General features: G+C 35.3%; 1 protein-coding gene across 2 annotated transcripts in view; it reads right to left on the bottom strand.

Annotated features, from left to right (window-relative positions):
* The window catches only part of LOC150079047 (protein LSM14 homolog B-like), a 170,180-nt gene that overhangs the window by 125,355 nt on the left and 26,186 nt on the right, over positions 1-18,639 (bottom strand). For both annotated transcript variants that reach the window (XM_090382429.1, XM_090382430.1), the window contains exons 3-4: positions 14,450-14,576; positions 10,817-11,092 (exon numbers count right to left, since the gene is read on the bottom strand). In XM_090382429.1, the coding sequence (XP_090238555.1) occupies positions 10,817-11,092; positions 14,450-14,576 (403 nt within the window). The remainder of the gene's footprint in view (positions 1-10,816; positions 11,093-14,449; positions 14,577-18,639) is intronic.

Below are 18,639 nucleotides of genomic sequence, written 5' to 3'. Positions count from 1 at the left end.
CTTACGTTGGTTCACACCTGGGTGGTCACCCACCATGTACTTGTGCACGGAGGTTATACCCAGGATTACTAACAGTCCCACCATCGTGAAAGTGCAAGCAGAGGATTTGGCTGTCACCGAGCGTCCGGACCTCACTGAAATTGGGTCCACTTGACTTGAGTGTCACCCGAATATCGGTTCCATCAGCGTTTTAGACTCCCAGGTAGCAAGTACAGCTTCTCTGGCATATCTGAGAGAATGTCTGTGACAACCTCAAGGACCTAAGGTTGTCTGAGGTTGTCTGTGACAACCTCAAGGACCAGTTGTCAGGCTTTATCCTTATAAAGGTTTGAATAAAATCCTTCCACTTGTTTTAGTATTTATTATTCAGTTTTTGTTGTTGCACCATCCTCAAGCTTCAAAGTAAACATTTAGCTCTTTTACTTAACCATTTTTCATTTTGCTTTCTTTAGCCCTTTATTTTCTTCTAGTGTTCTTCTGATAAGATTAGCATTATCATAGGCACATGATGCAAGAAAGCAAGCTTATATAGCATCAGACAAAAAAAAAAAAAAAAAAAAAAAACCCTTATTTCACCCATCCACTCGCTCCAAATGTTTGTCAAGTTCTGCCTTGAATCTATTTAAGCTATCTACTTCTATGACATATGGAAGTTTGTTCCAGCAATCAACCACCCGCTGGCTAAAGGCAAACTTCCGCACATCTATTTTACGACCGTCTTTCCTCAATTTGAATTTATGCCCTCTCAGGCAATTATTCTGAGCAAGAGGAAGAATCCCATCAGCATTGAGCATGCTCAAACTTTCAAGGCTTTATACACCTCAATCAGATCACCTTGCAGGTGCCTAGTCTCCAGACACAGTAATTTGCAAAACTTAAGCCTTTCTTCCATTCACTAATCTTGTGTGGCCTGACCATTGCCTTGTACAAGGGGATAATCAACTCCTTATCCATGCTAGAAAAATTCCTGTATATCATTGACAAGACTCCAGACCGTCTGCACTGCTCAGAAAACTTCATATCTGCCTGCATAATTACCCCCAGGTCCTTTTCATTCTCTACCACTATCAGTGTGGTACCATAGAGTTGATATGTTACTCTGCTTCCAATATGTAGTACTTTACATTTGTCAATGTTAAACTTCATTTGCCACTTCAACTCTGTAGAAGATCAAAATCAAACTTGTTCATTTCTTCTATTATATGCTTTCTTATGAGCTTGCACATTTCAACAGGTTCTACCATGTTTATGTTGCTACTTTACTTCATTTCTCGTTGCTTTTTCATCATAGCAATTGTTTCTTTTTATATTCTGGTTGGCTTTTCTTGTTTTACAATAGATGACAAAGTCATTGAGACTGTCATTATCAGTTGAAATATGTGTCAAGAAAGTCCTGTAGCACACAAACAATTGAACAGTTCTAGTTCAAAGTTTTTATGATATTTCAACAGATGGTTAGGGTTTATCTTCCTCATTTAGTTGATGCGACCAATATCTTCCATTCTTTCTTGCAATCAATTTTGATTTTTGTTCTCAGTAACCAATGGTCACTTCCAATATTGAAATGGTTCAAGACTGAGCAGTCAGTGAATATAGTTTTGTTTATCAAAATGAAGTGTAATGTTCACTAGTATTTCCAAAAAAGCCCTCCCACATGAAGGAGTTTCATTATGAACAAATTTTGTTCCTCTGTAAATTCAATTAGTAGACTGCCTCCATCTCTTTTTCCAGTTCCATATGGGTTGACAGGTTTCTCCCCATTTTGGATCTAACAAATTCTCACTGAAATCTCCTATTACAATTTTATAGTGGTAGTTGCCCTGCTTGTAAAAAGGCACAATATACCTCCATAAAATTCAACTTAATCATACTGTGGCTATGCAGGTGCATAAACTTAAAATTTGAAGAGAACAACTATTTAGCTTAACAGCACAGCAAGCACTTCTTTTGACAATACTTTCTACTTTAAGAATGATATAGATATTCACAATTTGCATATTATGGGGAAATGATCACTGTCAAGTGGATCTTTTAGCACATTCCACTATCCATGGGAATAGAAAGGGAGAACAAATAGAAATATTCATAGCTGAGGTCGACCCAATCTGCATTCATCTGTCCATACATGCAAACCCCCATAGGGGATGGTATCCCTTAAAATCACCTAATACACAGAAAGGAGCAAGTATTTGTGCCACAAGCTCTTCTAGATCTTTGGAGAGAAATGTCTAGACGGTATTCTCAAGTTTATTAGAATTGCCAGTCCTCCATGGGCTGAAGAAGTTTAATTTCTGTGTTTCAATCCTTCTAAAATCCAGTCCTCCCTTATATCTTGCAAAATAAGACCTCTGCTCCTATGCCTATCTTCGATGACACACATTTCTAGGCAAGATCATGTATTTCTATTGGGGGATTACCTTAACTTCTAATTTCTCTTGGCATAAGCACATTACAAATATTGCTTTCTCTGTGTCTAAAAAACTGGGGTTTATTCTTTCATTGTGTTACTTTTCTTCCAAACAGCTGGTCACTCTGCAGAAATCTCAAATCTATTCTTACCATGGAATATTATTCCCACATCCAGGTTGGTGTCCCCAAAACCCCCTCTCAGGCTTCTAGATTCCATTCAAAAGAGGCTAATTAGATTCCATTTAAAAGAGGCAATTCGGCTAATTAATAACTCATCTTTATCAGTCTCTCCACCCTCTGTCCCAACTCTTTCTCAGAACATTATAGATGTTCTGTTTCTGCTGCATTTATTTTCTATAGATACTTTTATGGGCACTGTTCTTCTGAATTGGCTTTGATAATTCCTGCTCTCTTCCAAAGCAGTCTGAACAAGTGCTGAAACCAGTCAACATCCTTTTACTGTCCCACTTCAAACTCACAGAACCAACTTTTCTTCTTCCTCATTTATTCATTCATCTTCTGTTTTCTGGGAAAACCTTCCTTCATAAGTATTTCTTAAAAATTACAATCTCTACAGAAGTTCAAGTCTAATATCAAAAAGTATCTTCTTTCATCTTCTGAACCTTCCATCCATGCATGGTATTAAGCACTATAGATTTTAATACTTCACATTTGGAGTTTCATAAAAAAAAAAAAAGTGTTCTGAGCACACATAGCAGAAGTTAAATGATACTTGAGGATCTTTTGAATTGTTTATTATTTCAATGTTACAGTGGTTTAATATTTTAAAATTGTTTTATAAGTTTATTACAAAGTTTTTACAGATCTCTCCTTTGTACTCAATGGAGGTGGTTTGATTGCACATATACATGCTCTATGTGCCTTACAATGCTCACTATTAGTCTTCGGCATTGTTGAATTATAAATATTTTTCAAACAAAAAATATGAAATACAGTAGAAAATGACGAACGAATATTTTAATTTTTTTAAAATCAGACTACTAGAAGCTAAGATAGTGATTTAAAACGTAAATGCAACATGCATGTGATTTACACTGTGGCTGCACCGTAGGGTATTGGTAGAGTCATGTATTGGTAGAGTCATGTAGAGTCATGTACAGCATATGTCGTTTCTTGTCTCATTTCCGTGGCAGTTTTTGTCAATCCACGGATGCAAGTTACCCCCATGTGAAAACTGCCTGGGGCATGCCTAAACAACTTTCACTTCAAAAGGAATCAGTCATGTCTTATCCTTGAGAGAACAAAGAAAATCACACAACCACATATTAAAGAAATCCTGTTCAGATATTGATCAAAGTATTTTAAGCTTCAAATAATTATACTTTCATGTGGTTGGACAGATTTTCAATAAATACTGTTTTCTCTCCAATCTGCTCAAATACAACTATACTGTTCTCAGATCACAAAGACTAAGATTATATCATAGATGTTCATGTTCAAAATTAATAAAACCATCATACTAACTGTATTCCAATAATCGATATATAATAAAGTTAACTCCTCATGATCTGTGATGACTATATCTCTGTTTTCAACAACAAAGATATAATCTAATATCAATTTCAAACATTTTTATTCTCTTCCCAAGTGAACGAGTACGTTTATCATTTTGATAAAATGTGTTGCCGACCATCAGGTTGTGCATTTCACATACTTCACTATTTCAATCGTTACCATAAATGGTAATGCAATCACTAATTCTGACATTTTCACTGGATTTAACTGTTTCATAATTATTCCACTCTACATTTGGTAATTTAAATCTGTCTTATATTAATTTAATAGGCAGTATTAATATATGATACTGACTGCTTCATTCAATCCACCAAAGAAATTCCATTAGCATCATAATTTACAATAAAGTCAAGTTTGTTTGTGAATATCAAAGTTTTCATATTTTCTGCATTAGCAATAAAACTATTTATTTATTTACAGCTTTACATTGCAATAACTGCCCTATTAAGAGTTTATGTTTACATGATATGAAGCAGCAATTCCTCTGTAAAAATATTTTAGAGAAAACATGACATCTGTAGTTTTATTAAATATCTAACTGGATCTAGATAAATTGAGCAGATGGGCCGAGAGGTGGCAACCGAAGTTTAACATTGACAAGTTAAAAGTACTGCATATGGGTAGAAATAACTCAAGAGAAACATACCAATTGTGTGGTACAACACTATGAGAAGTGGAAAGTGAAAAAGACCTGGGAAATAATTATGCAGTCAGATATGAAGTTCACTGAGCAGTGCAGACGGGCTCTCGATATATATATAGGAATTTTGCTAGCAGGGACAGAGAAGTGATTATTCTGTTGTAAGCAATGGTCAGGCCACACCTTGAGTACTGCATACAGGTCTGGAAGCCTCATTTTAGGAAGGATGTAGAGTTGTTAGAATGAGTACAGAGAAGGGCAACAAGGCTGGTGAAGGGCACCCTTCGTAAAAGGGTGCTCTTATGAAGAAAGGCTTAAGTCCTGCAAAAACTGCATCATCTGGACACTAGGCATCTGCAAAGCAATCTGACTGAAGTGTATAAGGCCTTGAATGGATTGAGCAGGATCAATGCTGATGGGATTCATCCTGTTGCTCAGATTAAGAACCTGAGTGAGCACAGATTCAAATTGTGGAGAGTTGTAGAATAGATATGTGGAAATTTGCCTTTAGCCAGCAGATAGTTGATTGGTGGAACAGACTTCCATCTTCTGTTGTGGAATTTAGCATTAGCAGAGGCATACGATGCAAGAAAGCAAGCTTATGCAGCATCAGCCAAAAAAAAAGAAGCTCCCATTTCACTCCTCTGTTCATTCCAAATGCCAGTCCAGCTCAGCCTTAAATTTATTTAGGCTATCAACTTCCACAACAAAATATGGAGTCTGTTCCACCAATCAATTACCCGCTGGTAATTTGATAGCCTAAATAAATTAAAGCTGAGCTGGACAGGCATTTGCAATGGATGGAGGGGTGAAATGGGAGTGTTTTTTTTTGCTGATGCCTGCATAAGCTTGCATCGTATATCTCTACTAATACTAAGATTACATACTTTTGAGAAAGTAGGATGCTTGCCTTTACAATTAGGCCATTGTAGATATGTGGCAGTACCTTTAGTTTGTATGATTTTTAGATCTGCAGTTTGCACAAGTAGTATCACCCTGGCAAACTGTCCGAAGTTTGGATACTCCCGACAAAGTATCCTGCTTTAATTTAGGTTGGCAAATTCAGTGAATTAAAGGTCAAAATGTTCCATATTGGAATTACTTTACTGTCTTTTCATATCTTTATCCAATTTGTTGGTGTTACTCCCTGCTCTTCTGAACAGTTTAACTGTTCTAATTAGTTTTTGTTTGTTTGTTATTTAGTTTTTAGGAGCATTAGCAACTAAGGCCATATTGCTCCGGGATATGCGGTGGTCATTCCCTGACTTTCCGCATCCTCGGTATTTGGTGGTGACGGGCTCAAACCTAATTAGTTGTAACTCCCTTTGGAGGAGTTTTATAAGAGCAGGAAGTAACACCAACAAATTGGATAATTGGTAACATGTGGAGAAGAAACTAATTGGGATTCCACTTAACGATGTAAGCTTAAGGTATTCTGAATGTCTGGGTTCAGTAGTCTCTTTCAGTATACCACCTGATAGGGGTCTTTTAAAGATATTTTGTAATCCTTCTGTATTCTCTAGACATCTCTGTATGATGAAAGGAGAAAGTTTTCCCACTGGCTGAATTACAAAATGTATTATCAGGAATGCTGGTAATTCCTGTTTGTTCAAGTCGGTTTTAAGTCTCTGGAAAAGAGATGTCATGGTCATTTTCATTGCTGTATATAAATTGAGAGCTCTTCAGCTCTAGTGGTGGATATTTACTTGCATCCATGTTTCCTCCTTTAGCCCTGGAGGTTGGCTTTATTGTCCATATTTTTGGCCTTGCCATGTGGAGTCAAGAGTGATGCCAACCAGTGACCAAGAAGCTGGGAAAAGTTAGTTGGGCTAGTTTTTAGTAAAGAGAAGGAAAAAGAACAGAAACAACTTCCCTTCTAGGCTCTAATGCAGTGCTCATAAAACTAGAAGCTGCTTATTTAGCAACAATGCAAGAATATCATATTAAGCAAAAATTTAATATATTACAGTATAGTTTAGGGCCAAAACCTCAGGTTACATAAATAGTTATAAATTGGCATCATTAAGTATATCTCAAATTGTGAATACTTCACAATGAGTTGCCATGGTATTGCACTACCTCGAATCAGTAACGCTTCACCATAGGAGAAGACTATTATTATTTATTCTCAGCGGATACCATCACCCATACAGCACCGTTTCGGAGCTTATTGGCTCCTCATCAGTGGGTGGGCAGGTACCCTGGTGTTGCAATGATGACAACCCAGTTGCAAAGTATAAATCCACAATATGAGAGATGCCTGATGGTGTGGAGTAATTTAGATTACTGTATAGTTTAGGACTAAAGCCTCAGGCTATGTAAATAGTTGAGAATAAGTAACAATAGTCTTCTCCTATGGTGAAGCATTACTTATCTGAGGTAGTGCAATACCATGGCAATTCGTTGTGAAGATATTCACAATATGAGGCAAAGGTTTCTGCATGTAAAATATCACCATATTGCTTTAACAAGTCTTCCTCTACCATGATCAGAGTGCTGTGTATTTGAATAACCTTGAACCATTTACGTTTGGAGTAATGCAAATCCCTATATGTGGGGGAAATTCATTCCCTGGGTGGTATGTTGTCAGCAGTTCTTGAGCTCACTAGGCAATGCTACTTTGGTGGACTGGTGCATCAGCAGTTATTTACAAATATTGAGAAGTAATACCAGAGTTGGAGAGATAACATTGCTTATGACACTTATTTTCAAAACAATGGCAAACCTATATATGATGCAACTGCTGTTCTGAATTATCTGTATAACATTCTCTGCAACCAACAAATTGTACAGTCTTTGCCAACACTGCAGTGACCTACTCAAAATTAACATCAGATTTGACAACTTGCAATAATACCCTATGGATTTATATTAAAGGAAATTTTTTTTTTTTTAGTAACACATCATATAATGTTTACAAGTTAAAGAATGACTTCAACACAATTACTCATGTTATGTTGCATGGATTCACAGCATATCAAAGGGAATTTTGTACTGTGACATTCGCAGCTACAATGTTTTTGATTACTTGTCTTATAATGAATAACAGCACTGATAATAAGCTAAAATAAAACCAGTACTGAAACTACACTGCACTGAATGTTCTGGAGCTTATTGGACCCTGCAGTTTTATTTAAACTTGAAAGGATTTGATGAAAAACTTAAGAGATTAAGAGTTTATACATTACATCATGAATTACTTTTGCAATTCGAAAATTAAAATTCAAAAAACAATTTTAAAATAAGTTTTAAAAATTTAGAAAAGTTAAACTTAAATCTTGAAAAACAATTTTCCTTCCTGAAGCAGACAATGCTTTTCGTGATCACATAAATGGAAGTTATGGAGTATGTGAGCTTGAATCTTAGAGATTCTTTGTCCTTGCACATGCACATAAAAGGGGGCCAATTATGTCTTTGCACATGCATGCAAAAGACCATGAATCAGAGATTAGATGTGAATGTTAATAGAATTCTCATGTAATTTAATTTTGACGGTTTCTGTAATTAGTCTTGTATAATTACATTGGACACTAAGTATTTTCGCCTTGTTAAATAAAAATGTATTTTTTTCGTTAATGACACGAAAGACTAATTCTGATGCTGCTGAATGAGAAGCACGAACTAAGGACACGTTCTGTTTTACACAAACAATCAGCGGGAATTGCGTAGATCCTTGGTAAGACGAGTCGTAATTACTGCAAGAAATGTTGTATACCAAGTCAATTATTTGTGTCGTGAAAGAGGAAAGGACTGAGCAACTGTTCAGAATAGCGCATAATTTCCGTATTGGACTGGCCAATCTTAAATTCAGCATCTTTAAAGAATCTGTTAAGCTGCTTATTCCACTGTACGGGACAGAAATAAAGTATTTTTTGATGTTACTATTGTCAGTTGGCTGTAGTTTGTATCCTATCCTTAGGTCATTAATTCTGTTTATTGTACGGTAAGCCCTGTTTAAGAATTTGCCAGTTAATATCGGTATTTCTGAGTCTAAAGGAGATTCCTCATTGAATATTTATAAGCATTGAAAAACTGATTAAAGATAATAGCCTTTCTGTAGGTGAACAGGTGATAGCTGTTATAATGTAGAAGCATACCAGTGTTTGTTGGTTTATGATAGACGTTAAATTGAATTTTATTCACACCCCGAGTAAGCATGAAATTTAGAAAATTTCATGACTTAGTATCCATATTTTCCCCTTTCCAATGTAAAATGAGTCTAAGATGTAAAAATGTCTTGAATAGTGGTACTATCAGTAATAAGAAGAAAATAATCTAAATACCTTCTGGAGGGCACCTCCGTAGCCAGGAGCAACAGTACGTAGCACATGCTTCTTGATTAGACCGTAGTTCAAGCCCGTGAGCCACCAAATAGGGAAGATGCAGGAAGGTCAGGGAATGACCACTGCATATCCCTGGAGCAATATGGCCTTAGTTGCTAATGCTCCTAAAAACCAAATAGCAACAACAACAACCTTCCGTAATATGTGATACGGGGTAGAAAAGGCATCAAATGTGCTCAATTGTTGGTTTGCCAATGGGATTGAATCCCATTGGCAAACCAAAAATGTGTTTATATACTTTGTCTCGAAATGTGATATAGTTGGCATAAACTAAAAGTTTAAGTGAAAAATTTCTTTAAAAGGAAGCTTTGATTAATTAATCTGTATAGAGTTATTTATCATATCCCAAAGAATATCTAATGTGTATTCAACGTTTACATTCTTATGTCAGGAAGTAACATCCAGTAAGAATAAATTATCATAATTGCCGAATCTACAGTCTTTAAGATTATTAAATAATGTATCTTAGTTTTTTATCCTAAATTGTATTGCTTGTCCAAATTTTATAATACTATAAATATGTGTGGCTAAGGATGAAAATACCAAGTATTAGTAAGAAACTATGGACTGAATAGGAAATAGGTTCTTATGCAATTTTACCTGACCGAGAAGTGCAGGAATATTGTATGTTCCGGCCTTCAATTCCTTTAACTGAGACATGGCAATGTAGTCATTTTTTCGATATGCGGTTAATGTTTTATTGTACTGATAGACCAAATTGGTAAATAGTACCAGGTCTACCTCAAGAGTATTAACAACTATCTCCTTTATCTGATCTCTGAATAATGTCTATTTAAGTTCACATAAAGCTGAACTTTCATATCTATTCAATTTAGGCAGTCACATGTCTTTTATGTTATTCACTACTTGTTTAAGTTGTTGAATAAATATATATCATTTTTAGAACATTACGAAGACCAAATTCAATATCTATTACAAACTGTTTTAGGTAGCTTGCAAGGTGGTAAATTATAATTTAATCCTTTGGATAGAAGTGCAATTTGATCCTGCAATAGCGTATACGATGAAAGATCTATAACCTACTGATATGTAGGTATGTTACACGTCGAGCAAAGGGGTGTTCAAGCACTAGCTGAAGCATCTGATTGTGATAGCACATTGTATGCCTGGGGGGGGGGGATCAGAAACGAACTCTTAATCACTTGGTCAAAATCTCGCAAGCACACGTTTGAACTCCTACGAACCTATCTTGATACCCCCAATAATGTATTCAATTTGTTAAGTGTGTGGTTTTTTATTTCTGTGGCCTGTGCTTCTTATCACAAATCTATGGAGATCTTCAATACAGATTAACAGTTTGGATGTAGATAATTTTTAATTTGTCGCGAAGTTTCCTAACCTGGGAAAGGTATTTTTGTTTATTGGAATATAAAGATTAAGGCAAGTTGCATTGTCTGCTTCAGGAAGCAAAATCAATTGAAAAACATTTAATTTTATAATTTTTTTTAAATTGTTTTTTGAATTTTATTTAAATTTTTTCAACTGTAATCATTTTGCGTTACTTTTATTCATTTAAAAATTCTAGAGAGTATCATGCGTAAGTGTTCTATGTATCACATTGAAGTATATTTCTTATTCTTCTACAAATATTGATATCAACGTAGACCAGATTGAGCACCATAGCTCTGTTATATACTATCATGAATTACAGTGATTAATGTCAAGGACAAAGCAGTAACACTTGAAAGTTATAAATAAAGAAGGGAAATTGCATAAAGCACCTATAAATGCATTAGATTAATCAATGCAAATTACAGATTTTCATATACAGAAATTAAATACCTAATATAACAAACAGAATTATAAAAAGGTGTGATATATGATATTAACTGATTATAATAACAAAATGACAAGAAGAAAGTCACACCTCTTTGGTTTTCAGAAGGTTGAACAGGCCTCAATTTTTGTGTTCTTTGTGGTTGTGGCTGTAAATGTGCTCTTTCATTAGATTGTGGCTGTAGCATCTTCTGAGACTGTGATACAATGGGACCACTTCTGTTTTCATCTTTAGCTTTTGGCTTTTCAGATTCAACATCATTACTATTTTCAGCAAAGCATATTCCAGACACTTGTACTCCAGCATCAGAAGTTGGACTTTTGCGCCTGTAATTATACGGTGTACTAGGCCGTGATACAGATGAACCTATTTGGATAACAATTAAAAAAAAAAAAAAAAAACAACACCCTTAAACAGTTAAGCTCAAAAATTATAAATGAAGGCAAAAGTAAGAAAGTAATTTTTTAGAATAACTTGTGCAAAGGTTAAACAGAAAACTTTAAGAGCAGGGGCAAGAAACTGTTCTGCCTCTTCAGAGTATACAAAGAAATTTCACATCTATAAACAAAAATGAAAAAAAAAAAAAAACAGCTTTAATCATCAGTAATTTAAAGCTCTTATACATTTTTCAATAATAGCAATAGTTCATCAGAAGTCAGATAGGGGGAAAAAAAATTAAATTGTTTTAGAGAGAGGCCTGTAGCATCACCTGGCAGATGCATAACTTTTTAATCTCTGGAAATTTTTTTTTTCAGTTCTGTTTAAACAGTGCCAATATTTTATCTTTTCTTAATGGATTACAGTACTTAAATATAAGTAATTTTAATTTTTTTAAAATGTAATTTAATTTTTAACAAAAAATTAATTTTAAAACTTGATTTACACATTTTAAACATAAAATAGAAACTAAGTCTTTTCCATTTTTCCATTTAAAAGACTACTGATTCTGTATGTGGGGGGGGGTGATATGTGAACATGTCTAATGAAACTAATACCACTCACATACCTATTCAGCCAACTTACATGAATATAATATTTATTGCTTATTTTGTTTATATATTTATGAGATTAATTGAATGTCTATATCCTTCCTTGTTACTTCATAATTTAATTATGAATTGTTTCAGGTAAGATCTGGTGAATTTCTGAAACATACCCCATCAATGCCAAGAAACTATTAAAAAATAACCTGAATCTGCCTAACCAAATCACAATGGATGGTCAAAAGAATTTATCAGTTATACTTTGGCTGTTTCACTAGGTGACTAGAACAAGGAGTGGGCACAAAATGTTATCTGCATTGCTTGCTTAAATGAATTATGTGAGTGGTTAAACTAAATAAAGTCTATACCATTTGCATACCTAGTATATGGAGGGAGCCAAAAGATCATAATGATAATTATTACTTTTGTAATGTGAATGTAACTGGATTTTCAGTGAATCCAAGGCACAAGGCTGTTTATCCAAAACTGGATTGAGCAATGAGACTAATCTCCCCATGATGACAGTATGCCAATTCTGGTATTTCCACAACATTGTTAACTAGATTCTTTAAAAGAAGAGAAATATGATGAAGGTGCAATTGGTGAGATATGGATATGGAGGGAGCCAAAAAACCATGATGATTATTACACTTTTGTGATGCGAATTGTAACAGGATTCTTGGTGAATTCAAAGCACAAGATTGTTTGTCCAAACCTGGACTGAGCAATGAGACTAACCTCTCATGATGATAGTATGCCAATTTCTGGTACTTTCACAGCATGATTGACTAGATTCTTTAGAAGATCAAATGCAACATGATGAAAGTGCAATTGGAGACGTGAACTTCAGCCAATCCTAAGTAGACACGCAATGAAGACCAAGCAGTTTACCCAAGATGAGTTATTGATCTCATTAAAGATCTAGCCCTCTCCAAAAAGAAAGATTAACTTCTTGCCTCCAGACTAAAGCAGAAACACTTGGTTTAAGAAGAACATCAAAGTGCTTCTGTATCGAAAAAGAAAGTTTTGGCAATATCCTTTACAGTAAAGAGTATGCTTTGCTATAGCCATGGGATTAGTGGAATTTAGGGAATTGTCACAAGTATACATTACATCTGAATGGCATCCCTTCAATTCCTCACAATGAAGTTTGAAAGCTGTTCTCTTGCATTAAAAAGGAACTTAAAGTAATTTGCCCACCTCCTATTGCTCACTATGTTCACCTAAAAGAGAAATACTATAATATGAAGACACCAACTGAAGCAATTCAATACAGCACTTATCAATGGAATATCTGCTGTGATCTCAAAATCATTTACATCAGTCGTTATGTTATTGGGCATGCAAGGAAAGTTTGCAAAACATTTGTTCTTTCCTATGCCTATATGGCAGCCATTCTACCAGAGACTATTGCAAACATGGCTGACCTCAAAGAAGCTCATTTGAACCAGGAACAAGTAGTGTGCAGCATCCTTCCATCGCTTCATTTGAAACTTGGCTTAAAGGGTTTCATGAAAGCAATGGATAAGATGAATTAGAGAGCATTTCATTACTTAAGTGAGATATGTGCAACAATCAGTACCACGAAAGTGAATATCTGTGGAGCATCAAATCAGAGAATCTGTACGATGTAAACTTTGAAATATGATTCAAATCAACAATGGATTACCAGATCTAAAAGCATGGCAGGCCTTCAAATAGTTTATGCAAACTTGGGTAACTGCAGGTCTCCTGCATACAAAGATACAAAAACTTCTTGATGCATATAAAGAAATGGGATGTCATATGTTGCAGAAATTCATTTCTTACATCTGTTTTTAGACTTATTTTCCAAAAACCTTAAGAGAAGAATAATTCTCTCAAGACATTAAGAGAATTATTTAGCAACGTCCTTTACAGTAAAGGGCAAATTGCTTTCAAGCTTTCTGGAACAAACATATGCAGGCAGACTACTGCTGGATGTCATACTGTGGCATTCTAAACAATGTTTACCAGAGGAAATTATTTTACTACCGCTGAACTGCCATTCACAGTTCTTCTGAAAGTGAACCCAATGAATTGCTCCATTTTCTAGCAAGAATTTTAAGAATAGTGGTGTGTTTTTAATACATGTTGAAACAGGTATACTGAAAGCAAAATGAATAAATAAAAATTCTGGTTAATTCTACAGAATTGGAGTATGGTAATTAATACAATCTTGATTTAACTGGTGTAGTTTATGTAGTTCATACAGTGTGTGTTTACCCACTTTCCATTCATGAAAGCTTTGGTTGCCAAATGGTTGATGCATGGTACAAGTTTGTTTATGTATGTTACACATCATATACAATGTCATATGTTGTTTTCATGCAAGTTATATCATATGACATATGTAAAATACATATGAAAAAAAAAAAAAAAACTGTATATAAACAGATACATATGACCTGTGTGGGAGGGTGCAGCCATGATCAATTTTACCCAAAAGCCTTTGTGCCAATGGAATACTTAGAAACCATTAATTTGCCCCACTTGGTGTCTTAAGCACCTTGCACACTCACTCTATAATTAAGGGAGGTGGAAGTGTTAAAGTGAATGTTAACAATGAAATTTGTTTCATTGATGAAAATTTTGAATAAGTCTCATCAATGGGGGATAGAGCTTTATTTTATGATCAAGTTGGTCAATAAATTGGACTGCATTTCAGGTTTCTGGTATACTCAATATAAATTGTCACATTATCATTTTTCTACTAACTTACCTCTATTTGCTAAATGAGAAGATGGTAATATTGTTGGAGGAAGATGAAGACTTGAATATGGATATGGGAATCCACCTATATGACCGAAGGAGCTTTGGCCAAAATAGGAAGCAACAGGGGCTGAATGCTATAATATGTGCACAAGGAAACACCAACTGATTAATGTACTATTTTAAAAAAATGAATTTAATTAAAAAATATACATAAATACAGGAGCAGAACTGAAAGAATCCTGCAGATAAGTTTAATATACTGTTCTGATGTGAAGTGTAACAAAAATAAAAAATTTAATGACAGACTAGTTAAAGAGGCATATGATGCAAGAAAGCAAGCTTAACAGCATCCGGCAAAAAAAAAAATTCCATTTCACCCATCCGGTCACTCCAAATGTTTGTCATGTTCGGCCTTCAATTCATTTAAGCTATCAACTTCCACAGCAACAGATGGAAATGCATTGCAGCAATCAACTACCCGCTAGCTAAAGGCAAACTTCCGCACATCTATTCTTCAACTGGCTTTCCTCAATTTGAATCCATGCCCACTAAACTTTGTAATCTGAGTAAGCAGAAGAATCCCATTAGCATTGAGCCAGCTCAAATCATTCAGGGCTTATAGACCTCAATCACATCACTTTGCAGTGCTTAGTCTTCAGATGCTGTAAACTTGCAGAACTTAAGCCTTTCTTTGTAAGCACAACCCTTTGTTCCATCCACTAATCTTGTTGCCCTTCTCTGTACTTGTTTCAACAGCTCTACATCCTTCTTAAAATGAAGCCTCTAGATCTGTATACAGTGCTCAAGGTGTGGCCTGACCATTGCCTTATACAGGGGGATAATCACCTCCTTATCCCTGCTAGAAAAATTCCTGTATATCATTGACAAGATACCATGAGCTACTGTTGCAGACCATCTGCACTGCTCAGAAAACTTCTCATCTGACTGCACAATTACCCTAGATCTTTTTCATTCTCCACTTCCCTGAGTGTAGTACCACACAGTTGGTATATTTCTCTTGGATTACGGCTATCCATATGCAGTAATTTGCATTTGTCAAAGTTAAACTTCAGTTACCACTTGTCAGCCTAACTTTTCTAGATCTTGTTGCAGTAGCATACTATCTTTTCTGTTATTAACACTGGCAACCTTTGTATCATCTGCAAACTTGGACATTAAGCCTGATATATCTTCATTGATATCACTGATAAATACATAATGGGCATAGCACCAAACTTTGGGAGACCAGTGTCCATTTATTACCACCTTGTCGTCTCCCACTCAACCATCCCTTTATCCATTTTAGCAACTTGCCCTTAATGCCAAAACACTCCAATTTGTACAGCAGTCTTCCATGTGCAACAGTATCGAAAGCTTTCCTGAAATTGAAGTATATGTAATCAATTATTTTTTGCATCCAGTTCCTTTGTGATCACATCATAGTATCCAATCAAATTAGTCAGACAAAACTTTCTCATAACAAACCCATGCTGTGTCTGAATTATTACTGCAGTCTTGTCTAGATGATCTGGCAATGCTGCTTTAACCAGTGACTCCATTATTTTTCCCAGAACAGAAGTTAAACTAACAGGCTAGAATTATTTATGTCATCCTTTCAAACCCTCTTTGTGGAGGTACATTTGCACATCTCCAGTCCACGGGGACCTTCCCTAAATCTAAGGCTGCTCTCATAATTATGGCTAAGGGTTTGTTTACTTCCCTCACTGCTTCCTTTTATATAACTGGATAGATTCCATCCCACCCAAGTGCCTTTTTTTATGTTTAACTTCAATTTGTCCTCCACTTCGCTCTCCATTTGTTACAATTGTTAGCATTGAGAATTGTGCTATTGAAAATATCATTTACTGCTTATGTAATATTTTGTTTTGTTCTCATTAGTAAAGGTTATTTATTTATTTTTTTGAAGTGACTGCTACATGTTATTTCTTATTATTTTTTATATTAATATTAGATTTATTATTTCGTTATTTTATATTAGATTTTTTAAAACTTCAATTAATTGAGGTCAGGGATGGGAAAAACTAAGTTACAGTAATTGTCTTTAATGAAAATTGAAATTATAGCTTGACTAAATATTCTTTGGCAATGCCAAAAAAAAAAAAAAAGAAAAAAAATTATAGAATCTCAATATAAATTTATAATGTAGAAGTGTGATGTTTTTCAAACAGTATTCCACATGCACTGCTCAAGTCATGAAAAAGAAAATCTCTCAAATTAGCACTTCGTTCATTATGAACTTAATTCAAAAAATATTCTAATACCTTGTCATGTATGACAAAGTCCTTCATATACACATATCAGCTCAAACATACCAATAATGAGAGTTCTGCACATGCTATTTTATCAGTGACTGAGAAGCAACAACTAGTATTTTACAAGTCAATCTTGAGTCCGAATGACTCAATTGCCAGCTCTTTGGTTTTACAAATGCCATAGTCTATATCTTGCAAGGATTATCACTATACAGACCATCATATAGAACCTTTGATTTTCTGCAGATGTTCAATGTCATGGACTCTCATTGTACTAGCAAAATGCTGCCTATCAACATCATTTTACAGACAAAAAAAAATTATTGGCTGAAGGAATGTTGCAGACATGGGTGGCCAATGCAATGTGGAGTGAATTCTGTTTAATATAAGTGGTAGGAATGTAGGCCTAATGACTGTGATAAATATAATGAACTATACAGAGTAGACTAGAAAATCAGTGTCTTATAATGAGAGATATGTTAAACTTCTTAACCACAACCAAATAACTCCCCCAACTAAGGAGTACACTAGGACCTAATGTAAGACCCTGTCTAAAATCCTACCAACAAACATAGAAACAGAAGATCTTACCTGGTAAAGTTTTCTGACAATATTATTTAGTTTAATTTTGCTTTATTCTATTTTAATTTAAGATAATTTTTTTTTATCAAATAACCTTAAATGCGTATTAACTTCTTCCCGAGTGGGCATACATTCAAACAAAGGAAAGACTTAAAGAAATTACCCCAGGGGGCTCACATCTGGTGAGTATGGGCTTGGCACACCCAGGGTCCTCAGCTGGATATCATCGTTCTTCTCTTTCTTGTTGGACAGACAACTTGAGTAGTCAAGTGTGCTAATTTTTCTTCTTTCTTGGTGAATCCCTTCTACTTCTGATTCTTGTCTGTGTCTGTCTCTCTCAAAAAATTTTTTTTTCGCTCGTGCAGCATAAGCCTCAGGCTTCCTTGCACCATATAGCTAATAATACTAATAATAAATGTGCGGAAGTTTGTCTTTACCCAGCAGGTGGTTGTAGCTAGAACAAACTTCCGTCTGTTGTGAAAGTGGATGGATTGAATAAATTCAAAGTAGAATTAGGCAAACTTTTGGAATGAATGGATGGGTGAAATGGGAAGGTTTCTCTTTTTTTTTTTTTTTTTGGCTGATGCTGTATAAGCTTGCTTTCTTGCATCATATGCCTCTAGTAATGATAATGCAATGTCATGGCTGGATGCGACATCGTACAATTCCACTTCCAGTTCAACATTGCAGTCCAGCAACATCCACTAAAGGATATTTACATATTCAATTGTAAACAGCAGGCAGGTTATTTGTATTTTATTTTTTATTTGTCTTGAAGTCCGAATGTCTCAACCATCGAGATTAGCCGCTAGAGGACCAGTCTAGTTAGCTGGTCTGACAAAAGACAAATAATGCTGACTATTGATTGCCTAAACGCAATTACTCATCCACCTAGCTATTGTTCTCCTCCTACTACTAAGCACTTTTCTCACTGCTACCTCTAGCCCTACAGCCTATTTTCAAGCTAAAGGAGACACAGCAATTGCTAAAATTGACAAATTTGGCCCAGAAGAATGCAAAAATTTTTCTTACTCTGACTTTCCACAAGATTCTCTGCACTATTGTGTCACAGGGTTTTACCCAAAACTTTGCCAACCCCCAAATTACAACTCTGACTTGAGACTGGTACCAAACGGCAGCAATGCCCCACCCCTTAACAAGAGAACACCGTGGACTCTGTCATACGAGTTAATCTGCTTATCCAGAACCAGTGAAAATGTCACCAAAGGATCAGGAAGCTGCCTAGAGTCAACCTCCTAGCGACCAGATCATGAATACACAAGATGATGTAAAGGACACCAAGCCTGCCACTGCATCATAAAAGAAAAATCAAGAAAAGAAG

The sequence above is a fragment of the Mastigoproctus giganteus genome, chromosome 10 (genome assembly GCF_048544385.1).
Source record: "Mastigoproctus giganteus isolate SK-2022 chromosome 10, ASM4854438v1, whole genome shotgun sequence".
Taxonomy (NCBI): Eukaryota; Metazoa; Arthropoda; class Arachnida; order Uropygi; family Thelyphonidae; genus Mastigoproctus; species Mastigoproctus giganteus.
Note: the sequence above shows the minus strand (reverse complement) of the source record. Positions and strands in the feature narration are given on the sequence as shown.